This window comes from Anopheles coluzzii, chromosome 3 (genome assembly GCF_943734685.1).
Source record: "Anopheles coluzzii chromosome 3, AcolN3, whole genome shotgun sequence".
NCBI classification, from domain to species: Eukaryota; Metazoa; Arthropoda; class Insecta; order Diptera; family Culicidae; genus Anopheles; species Anopheles coluzzii.
Genome location: NC_064671.1, coordinates 18,708,442 through 18,728,243, shown reverse-complemented (window position 1 = coordinate 18,728,243; position 19,802 = coordinate 18,708,442). Strand labels below are relative to the sequence as shown.

General features: G+C 43.8%; 1 protein-coding gene across 3 annotated transcripts; it reads left to right on the top strand.

Annotated features, from left to right (window-relative positions):
* Positions 1–577: 577 nt before the first annotated feature.
* On the top strand, positions 578–19,770 carry LOC120959714 (non-lysosomal glucosylceramidase). 3 transcript variants are annotated; one of them, XM_040383317.2, is made up of 8 exons: positions 578–1,527; positions 7,733–8,002; positions 10,764–10,814; positions 15,849–16,363; positions 16,438–16,693; positions 16,761–16,992; positions 17,327–17,456; positions 17,524–19,770. In XM_040383317.2, exons 1-8 carry the CDS (start codon positions 1,361–1,363, stop codon positions 18,639–18,641), a joined length of 2,739 nt encoding a protein of 912 aa, XP_040239251.2. In that variant the 5' UTR covers positions 578–1,360; the 3' UTR covers positions 18,642–19,770. The 3 variants fall into 3 exon arrangements, with proteins under 3 accessions (XP_040239251.2, XP_040239249.2, XP_040239252.2); XM_040383315.2 differs by lacking the exon at positions 10,764–10,814 and having other exon boundaries at positions 15,789–16,363; XM_040383318.2 differs by lacking the exon at positions 10,764–10,814 and having other exon boundaries at positions 586–1,527.
* The last annotated feature ends 32 nt before the right edge of the window (positions 19,771–19,802 follow it).

Genomic DNA, 19,802 nt, shown 5'->3' with positions numbered 1-19,802 from the left:
TTAAATATTCGATTTATATTTTAATATTAAATTACATGATTATTATTGGTAATGTGTTAAATATCGTAGTGACTGACATTTGAAGATATTTGTGACTATGTGTAAAATAGAAGAGTTTGAAGGCAATTTGGTGAATCTAACTATATCAATCAATCAAACATTATGATTATAAAAATGAAATGAAAAATGCGTGAAATAAATTTGAAGTTCACAAAACGCAAAAATCATTTGAACCAGATTAAATTAAATACATTGATTAATACAATACATTTTTATTTGTAGATTTTTCTTCTTATATGTAAAAGCCATATTTTTTGAATATTTGTGAAAAAAAAATGTTTTTTGTTTATTTTTCTAAAGTCTTTGAGCCCATTGGCCTCATTCACCTTTTTCAATTGTTATCAACATGATACATTCAGTGAGCATATTTTTTTTAACAATCCATATAAATGGATAGGCTAGGATTGATGCTCGTGTACTATTGAAGCATAAAATCGTACGGTACTAAACTACTGGTTATTCTAATTTGTGTGTGTAACTCCAGTAGTCTTATTACCTAGCCACAAAACAACAAATAATTTTATCATTTTTTATAGATTCACCAACTACGAGAAAGTCGTTTATCCCACATTTTGACACCGCCGTAACCATAGTGCGCCACTATGTAGAAACTTCGTCCGCTCCTGCTGCCACAGAGCCAACTCGCTCGGGCTGTTTATGCTCTCGTACGCACGCACCAAAGCAAGCACACGCGTGTGACAGCCGCGAAAGACACACCGACCGACACACACAGTCGCGAAACAATAGTTGCTGCACGGTGAGCGAGAGCGCCCAGTCGACGTTCGGCACGGGAACGGTGAAAGTGACCGCGAAGAAGAATTGTTGCATTTACCCTCTGCCCTACGCTAGTGCACTAAGGGCCGGAAAAGGTAACAAAAAACCAGTGTGTGCGTGTGTGTGTACCTATACCACACGGTGTGATTGTTGTGTGATAAGTGTTTTTTTTAGTAAATCGGTGTGCTTTCTGTGCGTTTTGCTGTGATAGTGTGCAGGTGTCACGGTGTTAGAAGAGTGAAGAAAGGCCGTAGTGTGTGGGGGAATCGAGATTGTGCTCAATTATACATCACCACTAGGGAGGGTTTTGCGGGAGCTTTCTGTGCAGCCTACGTGGTTTTCGGTCGCCCTGTGAGCCGTGTGTGTAGCAACAAAGAAAGTGCATTAGAAGAGAGTTTCCCGTACAGATAGTGAAAATACAGTGCTTTTAAGTGGTGTTTGTCACAGGTGTGCCTGTGCCTGTTTGTGTGCAATTTTCTGATAACATCTGATACAACCCGACACTTCGCCCCCCACCGGTGCAACGATGGACGGTGACAGTGTGCAATCGATGAGCGACTTTAAACAACAAGTGGCCGCCGTGCCGCAGTACGGCTTAAAGCTCAAGTTCAACCATGTCTTTAGCGACACCCGCAACCAAAACTTGCGCCCCTCGTTCCGGCAGATCCTGTCCATGGTACCGCTGGCGTTGAGGTGAGTGATAAACCCCCAACCCTCCCTATTTCTCCACCATAATCATCCCCCTCTCTTGTACTTCCGACCGATGAGAAGATTAAAAAACGCAACCCACGGAGAGAGAGTGGTGCTGCCTGGCTGGCCACTCGCGCTCCCTCTCGCGCGCTGAATGTGAATTTGATGAAATCATTCCCCACGGCGGGTCGTGCGTGTTTGCCGTATTTTTTTGCAGCGATTAATAAAAAAAAAACAGTAGAACCTTTGATCTGAGACGGGAGACGGAACGAACGAAGATAAGCAACTGGCAAGAATGGGTTTAATTCTTTCCGCACAGAGTGTGCTGCTGTGTCACCGCGCCGATGTTCGCACGTTCAAGGGTATTCGGTTGCAAATGACCTCGAAAGTATGGTCTTGAATGTCACGTTGGCCGGTATGTGCTGCGTCCCTACCGAGCACTTTTGGGAGATAAAATAATGGTGATGGTGTTGTGTGTGTGCGCTTGTGGCACTCAGTAGGCGCTGCCATCCTTATTAGGGAGCTTTCGCTTTTCTTTGTTGATGTCCTTGTTTGCTACTTCCCACCTGGCGTGCACCGGTAATGAGGAGTGGAGTGAAGACCAGGAGCGCGAGGCCACCAAAGACAAGACAAACTGTCTCGAGTGGGTTTGGTCCCTTTTTTGCAGCCAACAAAGTCTCAGTGTATCGATTTTTTGTGTGTGTTCCTGGCGAAGCTTTGCTTTTATTCCATTTGCCTTTTCAACTCGCTAGATATGGTAATCTACTTCACGCAACGTACCATTTTTGGCATGTTGTTTTGTTATTAATGATCTCAATTACTGGCTGGTGGAACTCTGTTCTGAAGATATGAAACTATTGATGCGACAAAAAAGTGCGTGATTCTTTACGTTCGATTGATTTGTTTCATATTTTGCTCGTATTTTATATTATCTGGTAACATTTTCATGTTATTTAAGGAATTTGTAGGTTTTTTTTCTGTTTTCTGTTTAGAGTTTTTTATTTCTTCAACTATCGTTTATTATTCCTTATTTTCATTTATTTTTATGTTAATTGAGATTTTTTTTTCTTTGTTCTGTAACACATTTCATTTTTTTTCTTGTTAGTTACTTCTCAGAAGTCTTTTTATACATCGAAAAAATATATTCCTTAAATAATTTCGTTTTCTAGTATTAGTTGGGACTTAGTGATGGGTAAAGTTGGCAAAAACCCGACTTTGATCCGACCTGGATCATTTAGAAACCGACTCCGGAAAGTAGATCCGTCCAGCATTATCTGGAGTCGTCCAAAATCATTCGGATTCGTAGTCATCTGGAGTCGTTCGGAGTCGCTCGGAGTCGGAGTCGTTCGGAATTGTTCAAAGTTGGCCATCAAAACAAAGGCCTGTCTACGAAGTGCCCGCGCAATTTGAAAGACAAAAAACATAACGTAATTAAATCATTGACCACAAGAAAATTGCACCGGTAGGCTGCTGTTGACTCCGACCGACTCCGATTCCGGTCGACTCCGGCCGGATCCGGACGACTCCGACTTTGAACGACTAGGACTTCGAACGACTCCGGCCGACGTCGAACGACTCCGAACGACTCCGGACGACTCCGAACAACTCCGAACAACTCCGGACGACTCCGGACGACTCCGAACGACTCCAACCGACTTAGGACGACTCCGAACAACTCCAGACGACTTCGGACGACTTCGAGCGACTCCGGACGGCTCCGACCACCTCTGGTCAACTCCGGCTGACTCCGGACCACTCCGGCTTTGAACGACTCCCACATCGAACGACTCCGGACGACTCTGAGCGACTCCAGATCACTCTGACTTTGAATGACTCCGATTTCGAACGACTCCGGACGACTCCCAACATCTCTGGTCAACTCCGGCCGACTCCGCACACCTCTGGTCAACTCGGGCCGACTCCGGACGACTTGGAATTCGAACGATTCCGACTTTGGACGACTCCAGCCGACTCCGGCCGACTCTGAACGATTCCGAACACCTCTGGTCAACTCCGGCTGACTCCGGATAACTCCGACTTTGAACGACTCCGATTTTGAACGACTTCGGACGACTCCGAACACCTCTGGTCAGCTCCAGACGACTCCGGACGACTCGGACTTCGAACGACTCCGACTTTGGACGACTCCTGCCGACTCTGAACGACTCCGGACGACCAGAGGTGTTCAACTCCGGTCGACTCCGGACGACTCCAAACGACTCCGAGAGACTCCGGACAATTCCGGACAACTCCGAACAACTCCGGACGATTCTGGACGACTGCGGGAGACTAAGCCATATACTGATAGTTTGTATTTGTATTCTGTTGGAAAAATTTTACTCGTTCCATTTCGTGATAGTAATATAACTTCTTGTAAATGAATAACAGCATGGCAAGCACTATTTTATGCTACGCTCGGAAAGATTCGATCATCAACCCACATTAACGAACGTTGGCAGTTTGGTTAACATATTCCATAACACTAAATCAACGAATATTGATTGCCGTCTAGTTTCTAGGCTCAATAGCCTACCCTTCGCACTGTTTCGCACGCCTTGATGCGGGAAGCACAGCACAGCAATAGGCAGCACGCATCTTTCTTATCACCCACGGCCACGCAAAGGCTAAGTGTAGCGGAAAGTAAACATAAACCGTCGACCGTGGCCGTACTCACACACTACATCATCAAGTTTGCCCTTTTTCTTCACCCGAAGCCGATGCTTCAAGTGATCGCGCCGTCTTTCGGCTCTTCGGTATGCCGGTTTGGCCTTTGTTTGGCCTCTCGGTACTTTATCTTTTTCGGCAATGATGCAATCAGCCAAGCACGTGTTCGATAAACGCTTCCAAGTGTGGTGCCTGTGGTTCTGCTCTTTCCAGAAATATGTGTGTGTGTGTGTGTTTGCGAGCAGTGCATGCGATGGATCAAACGTGATAGATGAGGCGAATGGGCGCTGCCTTCGGGTGATACATTGGTTCGGGGACGATAAAAACGTTTAACGTTGTGTGATGTGTAATAGATTGTGCGCATTAAAGGCATTTGAGGCTTATCTTTCAAAAAAATTAACCAGTCTGCCAACATCGCATGATAAAAGGAGAATAGTGTTCTTTGTTGAAAGAACGAAATGATGAATCTTGAGGAGTTAAAAAAACTGAGGTTAACCATACAATATAACATTTTCTTGTACATATATTTACTATTATAATTTGTCCTCAGCACGTCTTTGTATTTAAACAGTGCAGCAGGCCAGTTTTTGTCAAAATTATCTTTAAAACTCTTTTTTCTTGTTTATTTTTCTTACCAACATTTTTACGACAGGAAATCCCTTTTTGGAGAAGAATTTTACTGCAAACGCAAAAAAAAAGAAATGCACAAACATAAAAGTTTTGCTTGCTCAAGAGGCCATGTGGCAATAAGATCGCCGAGCACAAAAAAGCCGAAATATACCATCCCGTTATCTAGATTCATCATTTCTATCTTACAAAACAAACGCAAACGACGCACCAAGATGGGGAAGAAGTTGGTGTAAAAAAAACAACTTCATCCTCACTTCTCAAGTGGTTCTCCACTGCGTAAGTCGGCGGATATAATGCTTGCTGTTGTTGCGGCATAGCAGAGATCATAACATGAATCATGTGCGCCCCTACTGGGAGGGCTCCACCAAAGAAAGGAAGCTAAATTTAGTGCGATCACTTTTATTACCAGAATCGGTGACCACACACAGAAACAAACGGCTTTCCACTAAGAGAAGCTTCTGCAGCACACCAAAAAAACACAAGAATAACACGATCAGCGGGAAATTGGATCGCTTGTTGGGATCCCTAAGTGCAACCATCCCGTATACGTAAACATGGGTCTCAGCAAGGGAGTTTATACGGCTTGAATGCATCGATGGTAAATCATAAAAAAAAATGTTTCCTATTTACGTGGTTTGCACCAGCCTGGAGGGGCAAACTAAATGCAAGTGTGCTATTAATACACTCCAAGCGTTTGGAAACATTTTGGAATGGATTTAGAGCGTGCTGTTTGGGCGTTCTTTTGTTGATGTAATGCATCCAATGCAGCATTTCTTCCCTTATTGACATGAACATACTTTATTTAACATGAAACAAATACTTGTAAATTATGTACAAATTATGTAAATGTAGAGAAAGCTTCCAAATGCGGCGAATGTTTCGTTCCGCTGTGAACGTTATGTTTGCATTTTTTTTTTTTTAATTGTCTCAGACATGTATATTTAATGTGAAATCTCAGTTTATTAATATTTTGTCTAATTATCAAAATTATGTACCATGAAGTGTAACGGTACGTCAATCCTCTTAATATTATAATTAGAGCTCTAGAGTTGGCATTTTTTCAATGAATTACTTAACTGATTTCTATCATTCGGCCTGGTGCAAATAGTGAAATTTGTGGGGTTTTGATCATATTTATTTAGAAAGTGCTAATACATGTTTTACGTATGCTACTTTATGAAAGTCAATTTATTTTACCTCTCGTACGAAGGGTAATTAGATTACACAATGAATGAATATTAACTCACAATCACATTTACTTTTACCTCTCTTAATAGTGTTTACTGTTATTCCTCAATACTTCACTTAAACGTGTGAAGGAATTGTGAAGACAAGTATTGAAACCAGTAGTGAAACCACCAAAATGTCATGAAAATCATGCGATAATCACAACCGAAAGCAATGAACATATTCGTGGTAGCTTGATGTTCACTACTGATACTCAATGACAGTGAATCATGACATGTCGAACGCGATGTGCGAGTGCTTGAGTTATAACCGACACTCTGACTGACAAGCTGAGCTTAATACCTTCGCAAGCATAATCATGACTTCTGGCTGTGGGATCAGTGCTACCAAATGTCATTGTTTCAGTCACCAGATCTTATGATTTATGACTGAAACCAAGCTCACATCAGCTCACGTACACAACTGAGATGATCAGAGATGAAACAGTTGGTGGACCACTCACATGCTTGATGACATTTTTTTAGCACTCAACTCAAGGTCACTCACATGGTCATGACTTTTTCTGTCGGTAATAATCACGACATTTTTGGAATATACTTGGCCTATGATCCCAAGCAACAAAATGAGCATGCTTTCTCGCTCTGTCTGGTTGGATGGTCTGCCGGATCAAACAGAGCGAGAAAACATGCTCATTTATTTGCTTGGGACCACACGCACGCACCGAATATCTCACATAAATATCGTGATGATCACCGGCAGGAAATGTCGCGACCAAATGACTGAGTGATTTGAGTCTCACTTCCTATCATTACAGTAGAGCTCGTGACGCTGACATTTTTTTCAGTCGGAATTTGTCATTACATGTCATTCAGCCATAACAGTGACATTTCGCAAAAGTGACCAAAGCAAATTAAACACAAAATGATTGACCAATGGATGATCGTAAAAATGTCACAAAGCACGTAATGGTCACACCAATCGTTTTGAGTATCACCTCTGGTCATCACAGTTGAGTACGTGACGCTGATTTGGATATTGTGTCAGTCAGATTTGTTTACGCCGTTGACACTGACATTTTTCAGCAGTGATTGAAACACATTTAAAATATATTTAAAGGTCTTTTTTATTGAAAATGCTGTTTATTTAGTTTGGAATCCAATAACCTATTATTTGATCCATAAAACGTCAGAACTACTTAATGCTAATGGCATCATCATACTACGCCACTATAATATGTCCAAATATTAGGCCAAAATAAGCCCCACCTGCAGACAGGCGGTCCAGATGGGAACCGAACCTTTCCGGCCTGATAAGAAGAATCCTCCCCATAGGTCCCGGTCGTTGAACCGATTCAATTAGCATCAGAAATCGCACTCCTTCCATTTACTGGTTTACCAATCAATTATTTTAATTGTTTCATTTATGCTAAAATGTCGCTTAACTCTGTTTCAATAAAAGGTCTATCAAATCACTTGCACGGCTTTAAAAACACCTTCTGTATACAAAGAAACACTTCCACGCCATGAAAGGACGCGCATTCCAAAGAAGGGAAAATTTGCATTTTGCGACCTGGTCCGGCAGCAAGTAAATAATGAAGAAGTAAAAGTCTACATCGCTGCCATCCCCCCCCCCCCCCCCTAACGAACCCGTCTTCAAACTTCAAACAAAACCTTCCTTCTTTGTCTCTCTCTCTCTCTCTAACGACTTTTCCTTTCATCACTCCCAGATACATTCCCTACTACTGGAAGGTGGCGCGCGAGGGCCGCCAGGTGCTGATGGACTACTGGTACACGGAGAACGGCAAGCAGATCTACGGCGCACCGCTCGGCGGCATTGGCGCCGGCACGATCGGGCGCGGATTCGCCGGCGAGTTCTGCCGCTACCAGCTGAAGCCGGGCCTGTACGAGTACAACACCGTGCACGCCAATCAGTTCATCGTAACGATTAAGGACGAAACTGGCGCCACCATATTCCACAGTCTGCTGTCGACCTACAGGTGAGTGTGTATGTGCGGGTGTGTTTGTGTCTATGTACTGGCGAGTCCTTACCACCACCGTCTGTGCCATGGTTGGGGCAGGATGGGGGTTTTGTCCTCGGCCAATTTTTCCTTCCCTTTCAGTACCGTTTTCGTTGGGATTTTATTAGTGGTCGTAGTAGGGGGAATGTAACCTGCCATCGGGCCTCCAGAGCGGACCTATAACGGGCACTGACGCTGACCGAATGTGTCTCGACGCCGGAGGGCCGAAGTAGTAAATGTGTGTTGATTGCATGCTTTTTCCCCCATTCCGTCGTTCTGTTTGTACCTTAGAGCTGGCTTGGCTGTGTTTGTGGTAGTTAGTGTGCAGATTGATAAGGTTGTTTTATCCTTTTTTTGTAGTTATTTATTATTTCGTATTACTTTCAATTTAATTTTTGAAATAAGTGTTCATTTTATAATATCCTCCTAATGATGGAATTGATTTTCCATATTTTAATTTTATTTAATATAGTTTGATAATTTTGTTCATTCATCATACATCTTTCTCTATCCAAAGACACTCATATATCAAACGAATTCCCCGAAAACTGTAACTCTCTCAACGCTCACCACGGAACGCTGTTTTCCACTCCAGCAATCACCGCCCGTTTTTTTACGGCATTTTGAATGTTGAACGCAATTTCGTTCCATTACACCCCATTACCACCCCTCAACGTCTCTTCTCGCTTCCTCCCCCCTTTAGGCACCCTTCGTCCACTGTACGAAATTTGTTCTGCCGCGCCTTCGAGCACAACCGGAAGTGCCACAGCGAGTCTGGCGACGATGTAAATCGTTCCGTTCCGCCGTTCGTTTTCCACAGCCACTTGGAAGCTTGGTTTTTCCTTAGCTCCCTGTCCTTCTCTTTCTACCACTCTAAGCTTGCTCTCCCTCTCTCTCTCTCTCTATGAGCTCTGTTTGCTCGCTGGCTAATTGAATATCCTGATGCATCCAACCCAGTGGGTTTGGGGCAAGTGGCGAGCCCTCGATGTACACCGCGATAAGTGGATAAGACCTCACACTCCGTGCGCTACGATAGAGGCATCATGTGGACGCATCGTCCTGGATAGTCACATCCATCGACGTCGCGACATTGCACAGGCTGCACAGACAGTCGTCAACAAACGTTTGGGGACGCTGGGTAGAAAACAAGCATCGCCGAAATCGGACAGCCGTTCATGGGCTGGCATGATTGGAATAACAGATTTTTGTTTTTACTGTCCAAGCGGTCTTTTTTTTTTGGCTCTACGAACGCGCCACAGCTGGAAGGCAAACGTGTGTGCGATAAAACAATCCGACCAGACAAAATTGGTCCACTTTTAGACGCGTGGGGAAGAGGAGGGGAGAGAAAAAACATTCCCCCAGCAATCAAAACAAACCCAAATCTCTCCCTTTTCCTCGGTGGAGAACTGTTTTCCGTGGTGAAATCGTTCGATTATGGCTGGCACAGGCTGGAAGAGTAATAGCAACGTTTAGGATGTTTTTGACATCTTCATCATTGCGGAGCTCTGCTGGAGCTCTTTCCTACCAACGGAAAACCACTCTAAATACTCGTTTGATAAAGTATTTTCTTACAATTCCAATAAACAAACGAAATGAAAATAGCTAGAAGAAAAGCAATTTGTCCACAGCAAAACAACTTTTTTTTCCCTTGATTCCCTTTTTCCCTTAACTCCCTTTTTCCTTGAGTTCAATTTGTTATTCCGATTTATGTATTTGATCGATGTTTTTTCGTATTAAAAGAAGCTTTTAATTGAAGGTAAATTAAATTTTCTAACCACATGTTTTAAAACACCACAATCTTATTCGTGTTAGTTTTCTAATATTTGCTTAGTTTTTTTTTTGTTTCTTTCTTACTTAATTATTTAATATTTACTCTTTGTTGATGCATTCTTTTTCATTTGTATCAACGTTTATTCGTATTGCAATTATGTTTTAATTGAAAGTACAAAAAACCAGTCATGCATTTTCAAATCGTCACACTTTGTTTGGTGTTACGTTTTTTCCTGTTTAGTAACACAATTCGTGTTCAATTCACTCAATGTCATGCCTTTCGGTCATGCCTTTTATGTTTTTATTCGATTGGTCACACGTATTAGTAATTGATTGATTATTTGTTGTTTGTTTACTTATACGTTCTTGTGTATCCATTTTTAATTGTTTTTTAATTGATCTTTGTTATTGATAGTAAAACGAAATTAGAGTTTTATTTATTTTCATTTTTTTTGTTTACTGTTATTGGTACAATCAGCGTGATTTCTTGTTGTGTTTGAATTTTTTTTATATTTGTATTCAATTAGTAATGTTGTTTCATGTTTACCTCTTTTCAAATTAAATTGTAATAGAAATTATTTATTATTGTTTGGCATAACATGATGTATTATATAGTATACCACTGTGCGTCCAATAAATCCAATAAATCCAATACTTGAGATTGTTTTGGATATTAAAGCTCACCTTTTTCTTATCACTTTTGTTGTAAATTAATTTGCCCGTTGCTTTGTTTCATAATAAGATGTTATTCATTTCCATCTTATGTAGACAAAATCACTTAAGTATTCTCGCTTCATTTATCAATTGGAAGAGTAAGCTCAGTTTCATCAAAAGTTAAAAAAATCAGCAATCAGGAGGGTAGATGCATAATTTCATTAATTTTTTTTAATTCGATATTTAAGTATTTGTTGGTGATCTTATTTGTTTGCTGTTTACCTACTTTTTATGTTTCATTTGGTTGGATTTATAGCAAAGAAGCTGAGGCTGCCTCTTGCTGTGGGTGTTCTTGTACTTGCTGCAGGTATTTATTTTATCAGAATCATGGGCCTCCCTGTTCGTTTTGTCCGACAAAGTACGGCAGTTATACGGTATTTGCACAAATGCTTCATGCACTCGGATGCTCTGTTGCTTGAAAGATGAGAAAGCTATGCATCGCCAATAAGTTCAAAGGAAAGTAAAGTAAACATATACCAGAATTATCGAGTATCGACGTATCTCCGGTTAGCTAAGCTTCATCTTCCTATATTAGTCCTCAACGTGTAGCTACTTTTGGATATTATTTGGCTCTCCTTAACTTGAACAGTTCAGTACATCTAACGAATACTTTGCTTCCTCTTGGGCTTCTCCTTGTTGGTTAGTTTATTGATTTATTTCCAGTTTCGTCCATTAGAAATATATAAAGCACTATCTCACATTTTCGTTTCTCACTTTATTTTCATCAGCTGGCAGCGTATTTGAAATATCACTTTCATTTAATCCTTTTTAATATCCTTTTTTTTATTTTGCATTTCTCACTTTCTAAGTGCTCCTGTTTTTGCTTCTAAAGGACTAAAAATCTTTTCACTTAAATCCAATCCATTATCGCCGTTCATTGTACAGTACAGGAGTGGGGTTCTTTCAACGGCACTCACCTTCAATGCAAATGCGCTGTACAGATTAGTGATGTGCTGTATGGAGCGCACCCACGGCTCCGATCCGACTCCGACTATTGTTAGTTCGGTTCCGACTCCGGCAAAATGGAACCACTAGATCCGCCCGGAGTCGGAGTCGTTCGGAGTCGTCCGAAGTTGACCGGAGTCGTCCGGAGTCGACGACTCCGAACGACTCCGAACGACTCCGAACGACTCCGACTCCGAACGACTCCGACTCCGAACGACTCCGGACGACTCCGGACGACTCCGAACGACTCCGAACGACTCCGAACGACTCCGAACGACTCCGGGCGACTCCGACTCCGGGCGACTCCGGACGACTCCGAACGACTCCGACGACTCCGAACGACTCCGAACGACTCCGAACGACTCCGGGCGACTCCGACTCCGGGCGACTCCGGACGACTCCGAACGACTCCGAACGACTCCGAACGACTCCGAACTACTCCGAACGACTCCGGACGACTCCGACTCCGGGCGACTCCGGACGACTCCGGACGACTCCGAACGACTCCGGATGACTCCGAACGACTCCGGATGACTCCGACTCCGGGCGACTCCGGGCGACTCCGTACGACTCCGGACGACTCCGAACGACTCCGAATATTACAGCGCGGACTTACCTTCCGGAGTCGATTCCGAATTTATCGGAGTCGGATCGGAGTCGACTCCGGATTTTTGCCAACTTTTCCCATCACTAGTACAGATGCAACATGCACTGCTGCTCCATGTCCGAGTGGTTAAATCGTTCTTTTTTTTACCCGCGAACTTAATGCAGCAAAAATGAAATGAAACTCGAATGAAAAGAGGTGCAAAGTAAACGAGATGAAGGGGTTTTATTTGCACTGAGGGAAGGATTGTATTGAGCTGGGAAAGCTGTAAAAACCCATTCACACATACACAGACGCAGAGCGAAACGTACATTCATTAAATCCCACTTGTTCTATTCCCCCGATTGGGGAAATATTTTTCATCATTCACACACCACACACACACACACTCTCTGTGGGATGGAAAAGTTGGAACGGAGTTTATAATTGAATAAAAAATTCACCATTATACGAGCGACGCTCGTGCAGGATGGTGAGCTGCAGTGCAACGATGGTTGTGCCTGCAGGCTATCCCCGATTACTGCCAATCTCCCCCAATCCCGGTCCAACAACTCGAAGGGACCACAAATTCTACGTTCTTCGCATCCACAGCTCCTGCTCTCTTGCTGATCCAGATCGCAATGGATTTATTTTTTCAAAACGTTCTAGATTTCCACAACCGCTCACGGACGATTCCCTCCTTCCCACGGTTTGGTTTCATCAAATTAAAAACCATCGCCTGCAAACACGTCGATAGCGTGGCAGACTGGGCGAGACTGTTGGAGTTGGTCCTGGCAAGGACCCCGCCCTGCATGCACTTCCGTAATGCACTTTTTCCCCCTGCATTATTGTCGCTACACTGCACTACAATGTGCCACACACACCGCGAGGTTAGGACGTTTTCTTTAGTGCACGATTGAAAATAAAGCCCAAGAAAATGAGGAAACTAAACCAGACCAAACATGTACACACACACACGGTGGATACGAGGGCCCAGTGCGATACGAGGGCAAACGTGGGACAAAATAAAACTATGGCAAGAACTGTAGCCTAAACCCCGCGGAAATAGCTGTAGAAGAGATGCCTTAGGGATGACGATGGCTTGTTCCGGTTTATGGGCTTACTGGTGGAGGTCCTCCGTGCAGAAAATCGATTCCCATCGTCTGGTGAAGGCTTTTGTCTTGCGGGTTTGGGCTGGTTTTATTTCCTAGTTGTTGTTGTTATTCCCCGCCCCTGCGTTAATGTACCGTTTTTTTTGCCACAAGCTCACGGAATAGGTTGTTCTTGTGCAGTGGCATTGTTAGTGGCAGCAAAAAATAACCGTGGGCGACATATTTTTCTCCATTCGCGCATCCCTTTCGTAAATCAACAAACGGAAACAGGGATCAGACGTAGCCGTCGTCGTCCGTGGTTGTTGAGGATCGGAGCACCTTTGCTCCACACTTGTAGAAAATAAGAAAACTCGCCCACAAGTGGCGGCACGTGTGTGCTGTAAATGATTTGCTCTCTTACAATTGGCTCAGCGTCTGGAATCGTCGTTATATGCTTTATGGACAAATTGTTGATTTTCCACTTGCTCAAAGCAGCATGATTGCTTTGAAGCTGCCTACAGTACATAGAGATCTAGTACGGAATCATTATAGAATCCCTTCGGATGCAGTTTTTCTCTTTTTCAAATTAATTATACCATTCCTTTGCATCCCTTCAACTGGCACAAACTGAAACTTCGGATGAAATTGGAGCCAAATCGGTGCGTTTAAATGCAGTTTTGTACCGGGCTTGTGGTTGCAACGTTTAGCGTACCTGTGGTCGTTGTTGCGGTTGAAGGTAATACGACACTTCCCGGCCAAAGTGGCGGGGCGGGCTGGTGCACCACCCTCCTTGTGTATATAAGCAACGCATTCAACACGCCTTCGTCACTGCGAATGATGTTAAGCTTCATTCTATCTTAACGATTGGCCTGCTGGAATGCTACACAGTTGAATTAGTGATGGCAAAAGAGGGTGTAGCAAAAGACATCACAGTGCTGGAACTAATATTTGCATTCCTCTGTAATACGATGCTAAAAAGATGATGATAATTTGTGTGTACGCGCGCTCCTCAATAGAAGTGTCTGAAGGGGGTTTAGTTAAGCGTGAAGCAAGGCATCGATGACACATTGGATGTGGACGACGAAAGGATGGGAGCCAATTTTAAATGACATATGATCGTAAACTGTGTGTTTGAAATGTTGTGATTTACAATGTGTTTGTTTGTGTTTGAAATGTGTCAACTATTACGTGTGCGTTGACATGTGAAGATCCAATAGCATAGTCATCATAGGATTTCGTAAGCTAAGTTCAGTGTTCAGAGCAAGCTTGACCTGATAATTCCATGCTATCGGATTGCAATGTTTCATTATGAATGAGATAATCAGGAAGATTTAAAAATACTCATGCGAGCTTTATATGCTGTATTTATACAGGCTTAGTACGCAACTACTTCTATGAAATCGCTTATTAATAGTCTGCACTTACTACAGGTAGGATGAGTGGGATTCGAACTACCACCGACCTTTACATGAGCCGGTGCTTTCATCATTGAACCATTTAGCTGACCGATCATTACATTAAATGGCGAGCACTTTTGAGCTAATAAAAGATGCCCTAAAAATAGTTCCTTTCGGAAAATAATATAGTGTATGGTCTCATTGCAAATAAATTAGAGAGAATTTTGTTAAATTGAATGAGAATAACTATTTAACAGAGTATAAAAATGTGGAGGAACTATAACGATCTTCTTGTAACTAAGATTGGAACAATTTATTTCTTTGATATTTTGGCTACTTAATAATAATTAATAACATCGCGATTAAAGAGTGTTGTTGTGGTTGTTAGTTGCTTTTTTATTATCTTTTACCATTACTATTAAATTTTATCATTATTATGGGTAACATTTATTTATTTTAATTTATTTACTTTACTTTAATCTATTTTTATTTAAACCTGCCAATGCCATCTGTTTCGCGATGAGTGATTCTCTCGATTGCAATAGATCCAGAAATTGGTAGATGACGTGATCCTCGATCTGCAATCAAACCACAATGTGTGTTCTGTGTTCATCTTGCTGTAACAATTAATCATTTGCTTTAAGGGTTTGTCAGGACTTCTCATAATTGTGGGATACTTCCTTGACTCTTTATTCTGGGAAGTGAACTTGATATGTTGGAAATTGGACTCTGGAAATTGGACCCTTTTAGGACATGCTATTTGAAAATTCTTATTAGAGTTGTCAAACATGGGAGCTATAGAGTACAAATCCTATTGGATAAAGTTCATTTCAGGAGTCAGGAGGAAAGAGTCAATAAAGTGTCCCAAAACTATGAAAACTTCTGGAAAACCAAATATGTTCGTAGTAAAATACCATAATAGTTTAATTTATTTAATTTAATCAATTTATGGGATATCAATGTTTCTGTATCTACTAATAAATACGCAATGTGTACGCTTATAGATTTGTTATACTAACGCTTACCAATATCCATTAACCATTCTTTCATCCTGCTACGTCACCGCAATGTGCTGAATCCGCATTTGCTTTGCTTAACTTGCTTCGGGACGCCCTTTCTGCCAAACACACATGAAAAACACACATTCGCTAACTTGTGCTGTAAACCACCGCAACGCTTGTCTACTAACACATCACACTCGCTTGCACCATCGTTCAAATCAAACTAAACCCCAAAAACACACACACACACAACACGATCGTCAGTAACGAGCAAACTACAGCTGCGAACCGTGGTGGTTCTTCCTCCAAATCGCGTCGTTACAGCCGGCCCAAGACTCCGCTCGCCAGCTGGGAAAGTGGGCTGGATGCGTCCCGGTGCAGCTACACCGCACTGTACCCCCGTGCCTGGTCCGAGTACGATCTGAGCGAGCACGGCGTGAAGTTGGTGCAGCGCCAGATCTCGCCGATCATCCCGCACGACTACAAGGAAAGCTCGCTACCGTGCGCCGTGTTCGTCTGGACGGTCGAGAACGTGTGCGACAAGGACCGGCAGGTGACGCTCACGTTCACGTTCAAGAACGGAACCGGCACGAAGAAGCAGGATGCAGAGGGTGGCAGTGAGACGAGTGCGTTCACGCAGGGTAATGCACGGGGCGTCTCGATACGGCAGACGATCGCCGAGATGCCGTGTACGTACTGTGTGAGCTGCCGCAGCTCGTCCGAGATCAATCTGACCCGGTGCGAGCGGTTCGACCCGTCCGGCAATGGGGAGAAGCTGTGGAACGATCTGAAGGAGAACGGCCATCTGACGGAGAAGTCCAACGATGAGACGCTCAAGTGTGAGTGGGGCTGAGTGATGGAATTGGTCTTGCTTTATTTAATTTATTAAATTGATTTTCTGCTTTTCTCACAGCCAAGGACGTCGCTGTTGCCGTTAGTGGGCAGATATTAGTGCAACCCGGCACCACATCGCAGCGAGAGTTTGCACTCGTGTGGGACATGCCGAAGGTACATTTCCAGAAGCGTGGCAAGGAGTACCATCGCTACTATACGAAGTACTTCGGCAAGAGCGGCGACGCAGGACCGCAAATCTCGGACTACGCGCTCAACAATTACGGCAAGTGGGAGCGATTGATCGACGAGTGGCAGCGACCAATACTGGAAGATGCGTAAGTATAGCTCGATCGAGGTCATCTTTTGATGGAGAGCTTACCCAAGAACCTTTCTCCATTGCAGAGATCTCCCGGATTGGTACAAGAGTGCAATCTTTAACGAGCTGTACTTCATTGCGGACGGTGGCAGCGTGTGGTTCACGATGGACGATCAGACCGATCTGCCGTTTGACGATCCTCGGCTGGCGTATGGACGCTACTCGTACCTGGAGGGTCACGAGTATCGCATGTACACGACGTACGATGTGCACTTTTATGCGTCGCACGCACTGGCCAGTCTGTGGCCAAATCTGCAGGTTAGAGCACTTTCTCAGTTAATCTTGGATTTTCAGAGATTGTTCTCATAGTTTTGGGACACTTTTTGGGCTCTTTCTTATGGAAAGTAAACTTTATGTGATTGAAATTGGATTCTATAGCACCTTTGTTTACCATTACCTTGGATTTTCCTATTACTTACATGAAAATTCCTATTAGATTTGTCCAAACCTCTTGATAACTCTTATAAGAGAAGATAGGAACGACTAGAAATCAAATACGCCTTTTTAGGTGTCTCGCTTAAAGTGGTCTCTCTTATTCAGATTTTTGTATACTGTTTTAAGACTCATATTAACCGACATGTTTCCATTACAGGTTAGCATCCAATACGACTACAAGGACAGTATAGAGCGCGAAATTACCGAAGGACGGAAGCATCTGTACGATGGCAAGGTGATTCCAAGAAAGATTAAAAACTCCGTACCGCACGATCTTGGTGATCCTGGTAAGCTGACTTAGCTTAATCTTGGCAAGAATGGGATAAACTCAACATACATTTCACCCACTTTTAGCGGAAGAACCGTTCGATCTGATCAACGCGTACCCCATCCACGACGTGTCGGAGTGGCGCGACCTGAACCTAAAGTTCATCCTGCAGGTGTACCGCGACTACTACACGCTCAACCACTACGCCCAGCTAAACGCGGAAAACGCAAGCAAGTTCAGCTCGATCGAGTTCATCGACAAGGAGAGCATGTACGACACGTACATACAGGACAATCGCAACCGGCCGAACGGGGCCGGCTCACCGATCGACAGCAACCAGAAGGCCGCCAACCGCAAATCGGCCTCGATGTACATCAACGAAACGAACGGCAAGGTGTATCTGATGGATGCGCTCACCTACCTGAAGGCGATGTATCCCGCCTGCCGCGTGGTGCTGGAACATTCGCTCGAGTGGGACAAGGACGGGGACGGGCTGATCGAGAACAGCAAAGCGCCCGACCAAACGTACGACACGTGGGTGATGGATGGGCCGAGCGCGTACTGCGGTGGGCTGTGGCTGGCCAGTCTGCACTGCATGTCGGCGATGGCCAGCCTGCTGGATCAGAACGAGGATAGCGACCGGTACAAGGCGGTCCTGGACAAGGGGCGTGCTTCGTTCGAAGAAAAGCTGTGGAACGGCACGTACTATCGGTTCGATGCGCAGAGTGCGTCGAAGAATAGCATCATGTCGGATCAGCTGTGCGGCCACTGGTATCTGCGCTCGTGCGGGTTCGATTACGACGTTTTCCCGAAGGAAAACGTACGGTTAGCGATGCGCACGATCTACGAGAACAACGTGATGCGGTTCTGTGGCGGACAGCTCGGTGCGGTCAATGGGTACGTGCCGAGCGGGCAGCCGAACAAGGATGGCCGCCCGGACACTGTGTCCATACAGGGGGAGGAGGTGTGGACGGGCGTGACGTACGCGCTCGCATCGACCATGATTCACGAGGGCATGTTTGAGGAAGCGTTCAAGACGGCGGGCGGACTGTACCAGGCGCTGTCGGAGCGCATCGGCATGAACTTTGAGACACCGGAGGCGGTGTACGCGGAACGGCACTATCGGGCGATCGGTTACATGCGCCCGCTTAGCATATGGTCCATGCAGACGGCTTGGGAGATGAAGAAGCTGCGCCGCGATTAAAATGGCGCTTAGCGTGGGTTGGATCGTGTTTTTGTGCGTGCTTGAAGAGGAGCAATGCTGAGCGCGGCGGTCAGTGGATAGGTATTGTGTGCTGACATCCTTCATGCCTGTAGGCGATTTTAAGCGTGATTTATCCCGAACAGCCATTGATTTTAGTTGTAAGGTGTAGTCGGAAGCGGAAGATTGTTTCTTTTATGTATCTAGTCACTAAGGTTTCACGTGTTATTTAAATGTTTTATTTAGTTCATTTCTAATACCCTTTTTCACTAATTCTGTCATACCCAATAGAATGTGCAATCACGGATTCGCCAAAACTAAAAGCTTATGCGCTTGCGCAGCTAGCTTTTACATATTACAATCCCTCATTTAAGCTAAAACCCATGAAACATGAAAATTTTTCTTGATTTTTCCCCCAATTGTTAAATTGCAATCAATTGAATCGAGGTCAGCAGCCAGTCTGTGCGTGTCTGTATGTCTCTTTGCGTATCAATGTTTGTTGTGTGGTGTAAAGCAGATCCCCCATCGTACAATACAAAGTGTAATACGTGGTTTCTAATGTGGTGACCTTTGCCCTAAACCTCCCTCTCTCGATAGCCATGACCTGAGCAACAAAAAAACGAACCGGTGATTAACAGGTACATCAGCGGATGTGATCCGCGTGTACGCAATGCTACTGCTACGCAAGATATATACCGCAAGCACAAAATATTAAGCCTCCTTCACCAGGTGTAAAATCCCTCACCAGCTGCGAGATGCTATTTGCTACTATAAAATATATATATTTATGAAAGATAATGAAAATAACACACAAAAAGCTATATTTTTGGTCTTGCGCGCAAAATTGTAATCGAAATTTCGTATAACACACGTGTTAGCAAAGCTACCCCAGGTCGTCACTTATTGCCGCAAGTAAAACAGAAAGCGTATATATATACACACACACATATATATTTAACGCAGAGCAGTAAAATTAACTACACTATATGCGCTGGCCACTTAATTGTAGCGTGCACCACCGTTTTGTGAATGTGAATGTACAAATCGATGACGATTAATGAATGATGCCGTTTGCCGGAAAGCGAACAATTATAAACACGCCTAAATAAATACGAGATGTAACATCACAAAATGCAGCACAGTGTTGTCTTTTCATTAAAATGC

Excerpts from the sequence above, each read along its gene's own strand:
- LOC120959714 (XM_040383315.2), top strand. The coding sequence starts at position 1,361 with ATGGACGGTGACAGTGTGCAATCGATGAGCGACTTTAAACAACAAGTG. Across the intron at positions 8,003-15,788 it reads AGTCTGCTGTCGACCTACAG|TAACGAGCAAACTACAGCTG; the intron begins GTGAGTGTGTAT and ends CACGATCGTCAG. Across the intron at positions 16,364-16,437 it reads CAACGATGAGACGCTCAAGT|CCAAGGACGTCGCTGTTGCC; the intron begins GTGAGTGGGGCT and ends CTTTTCTCACAG.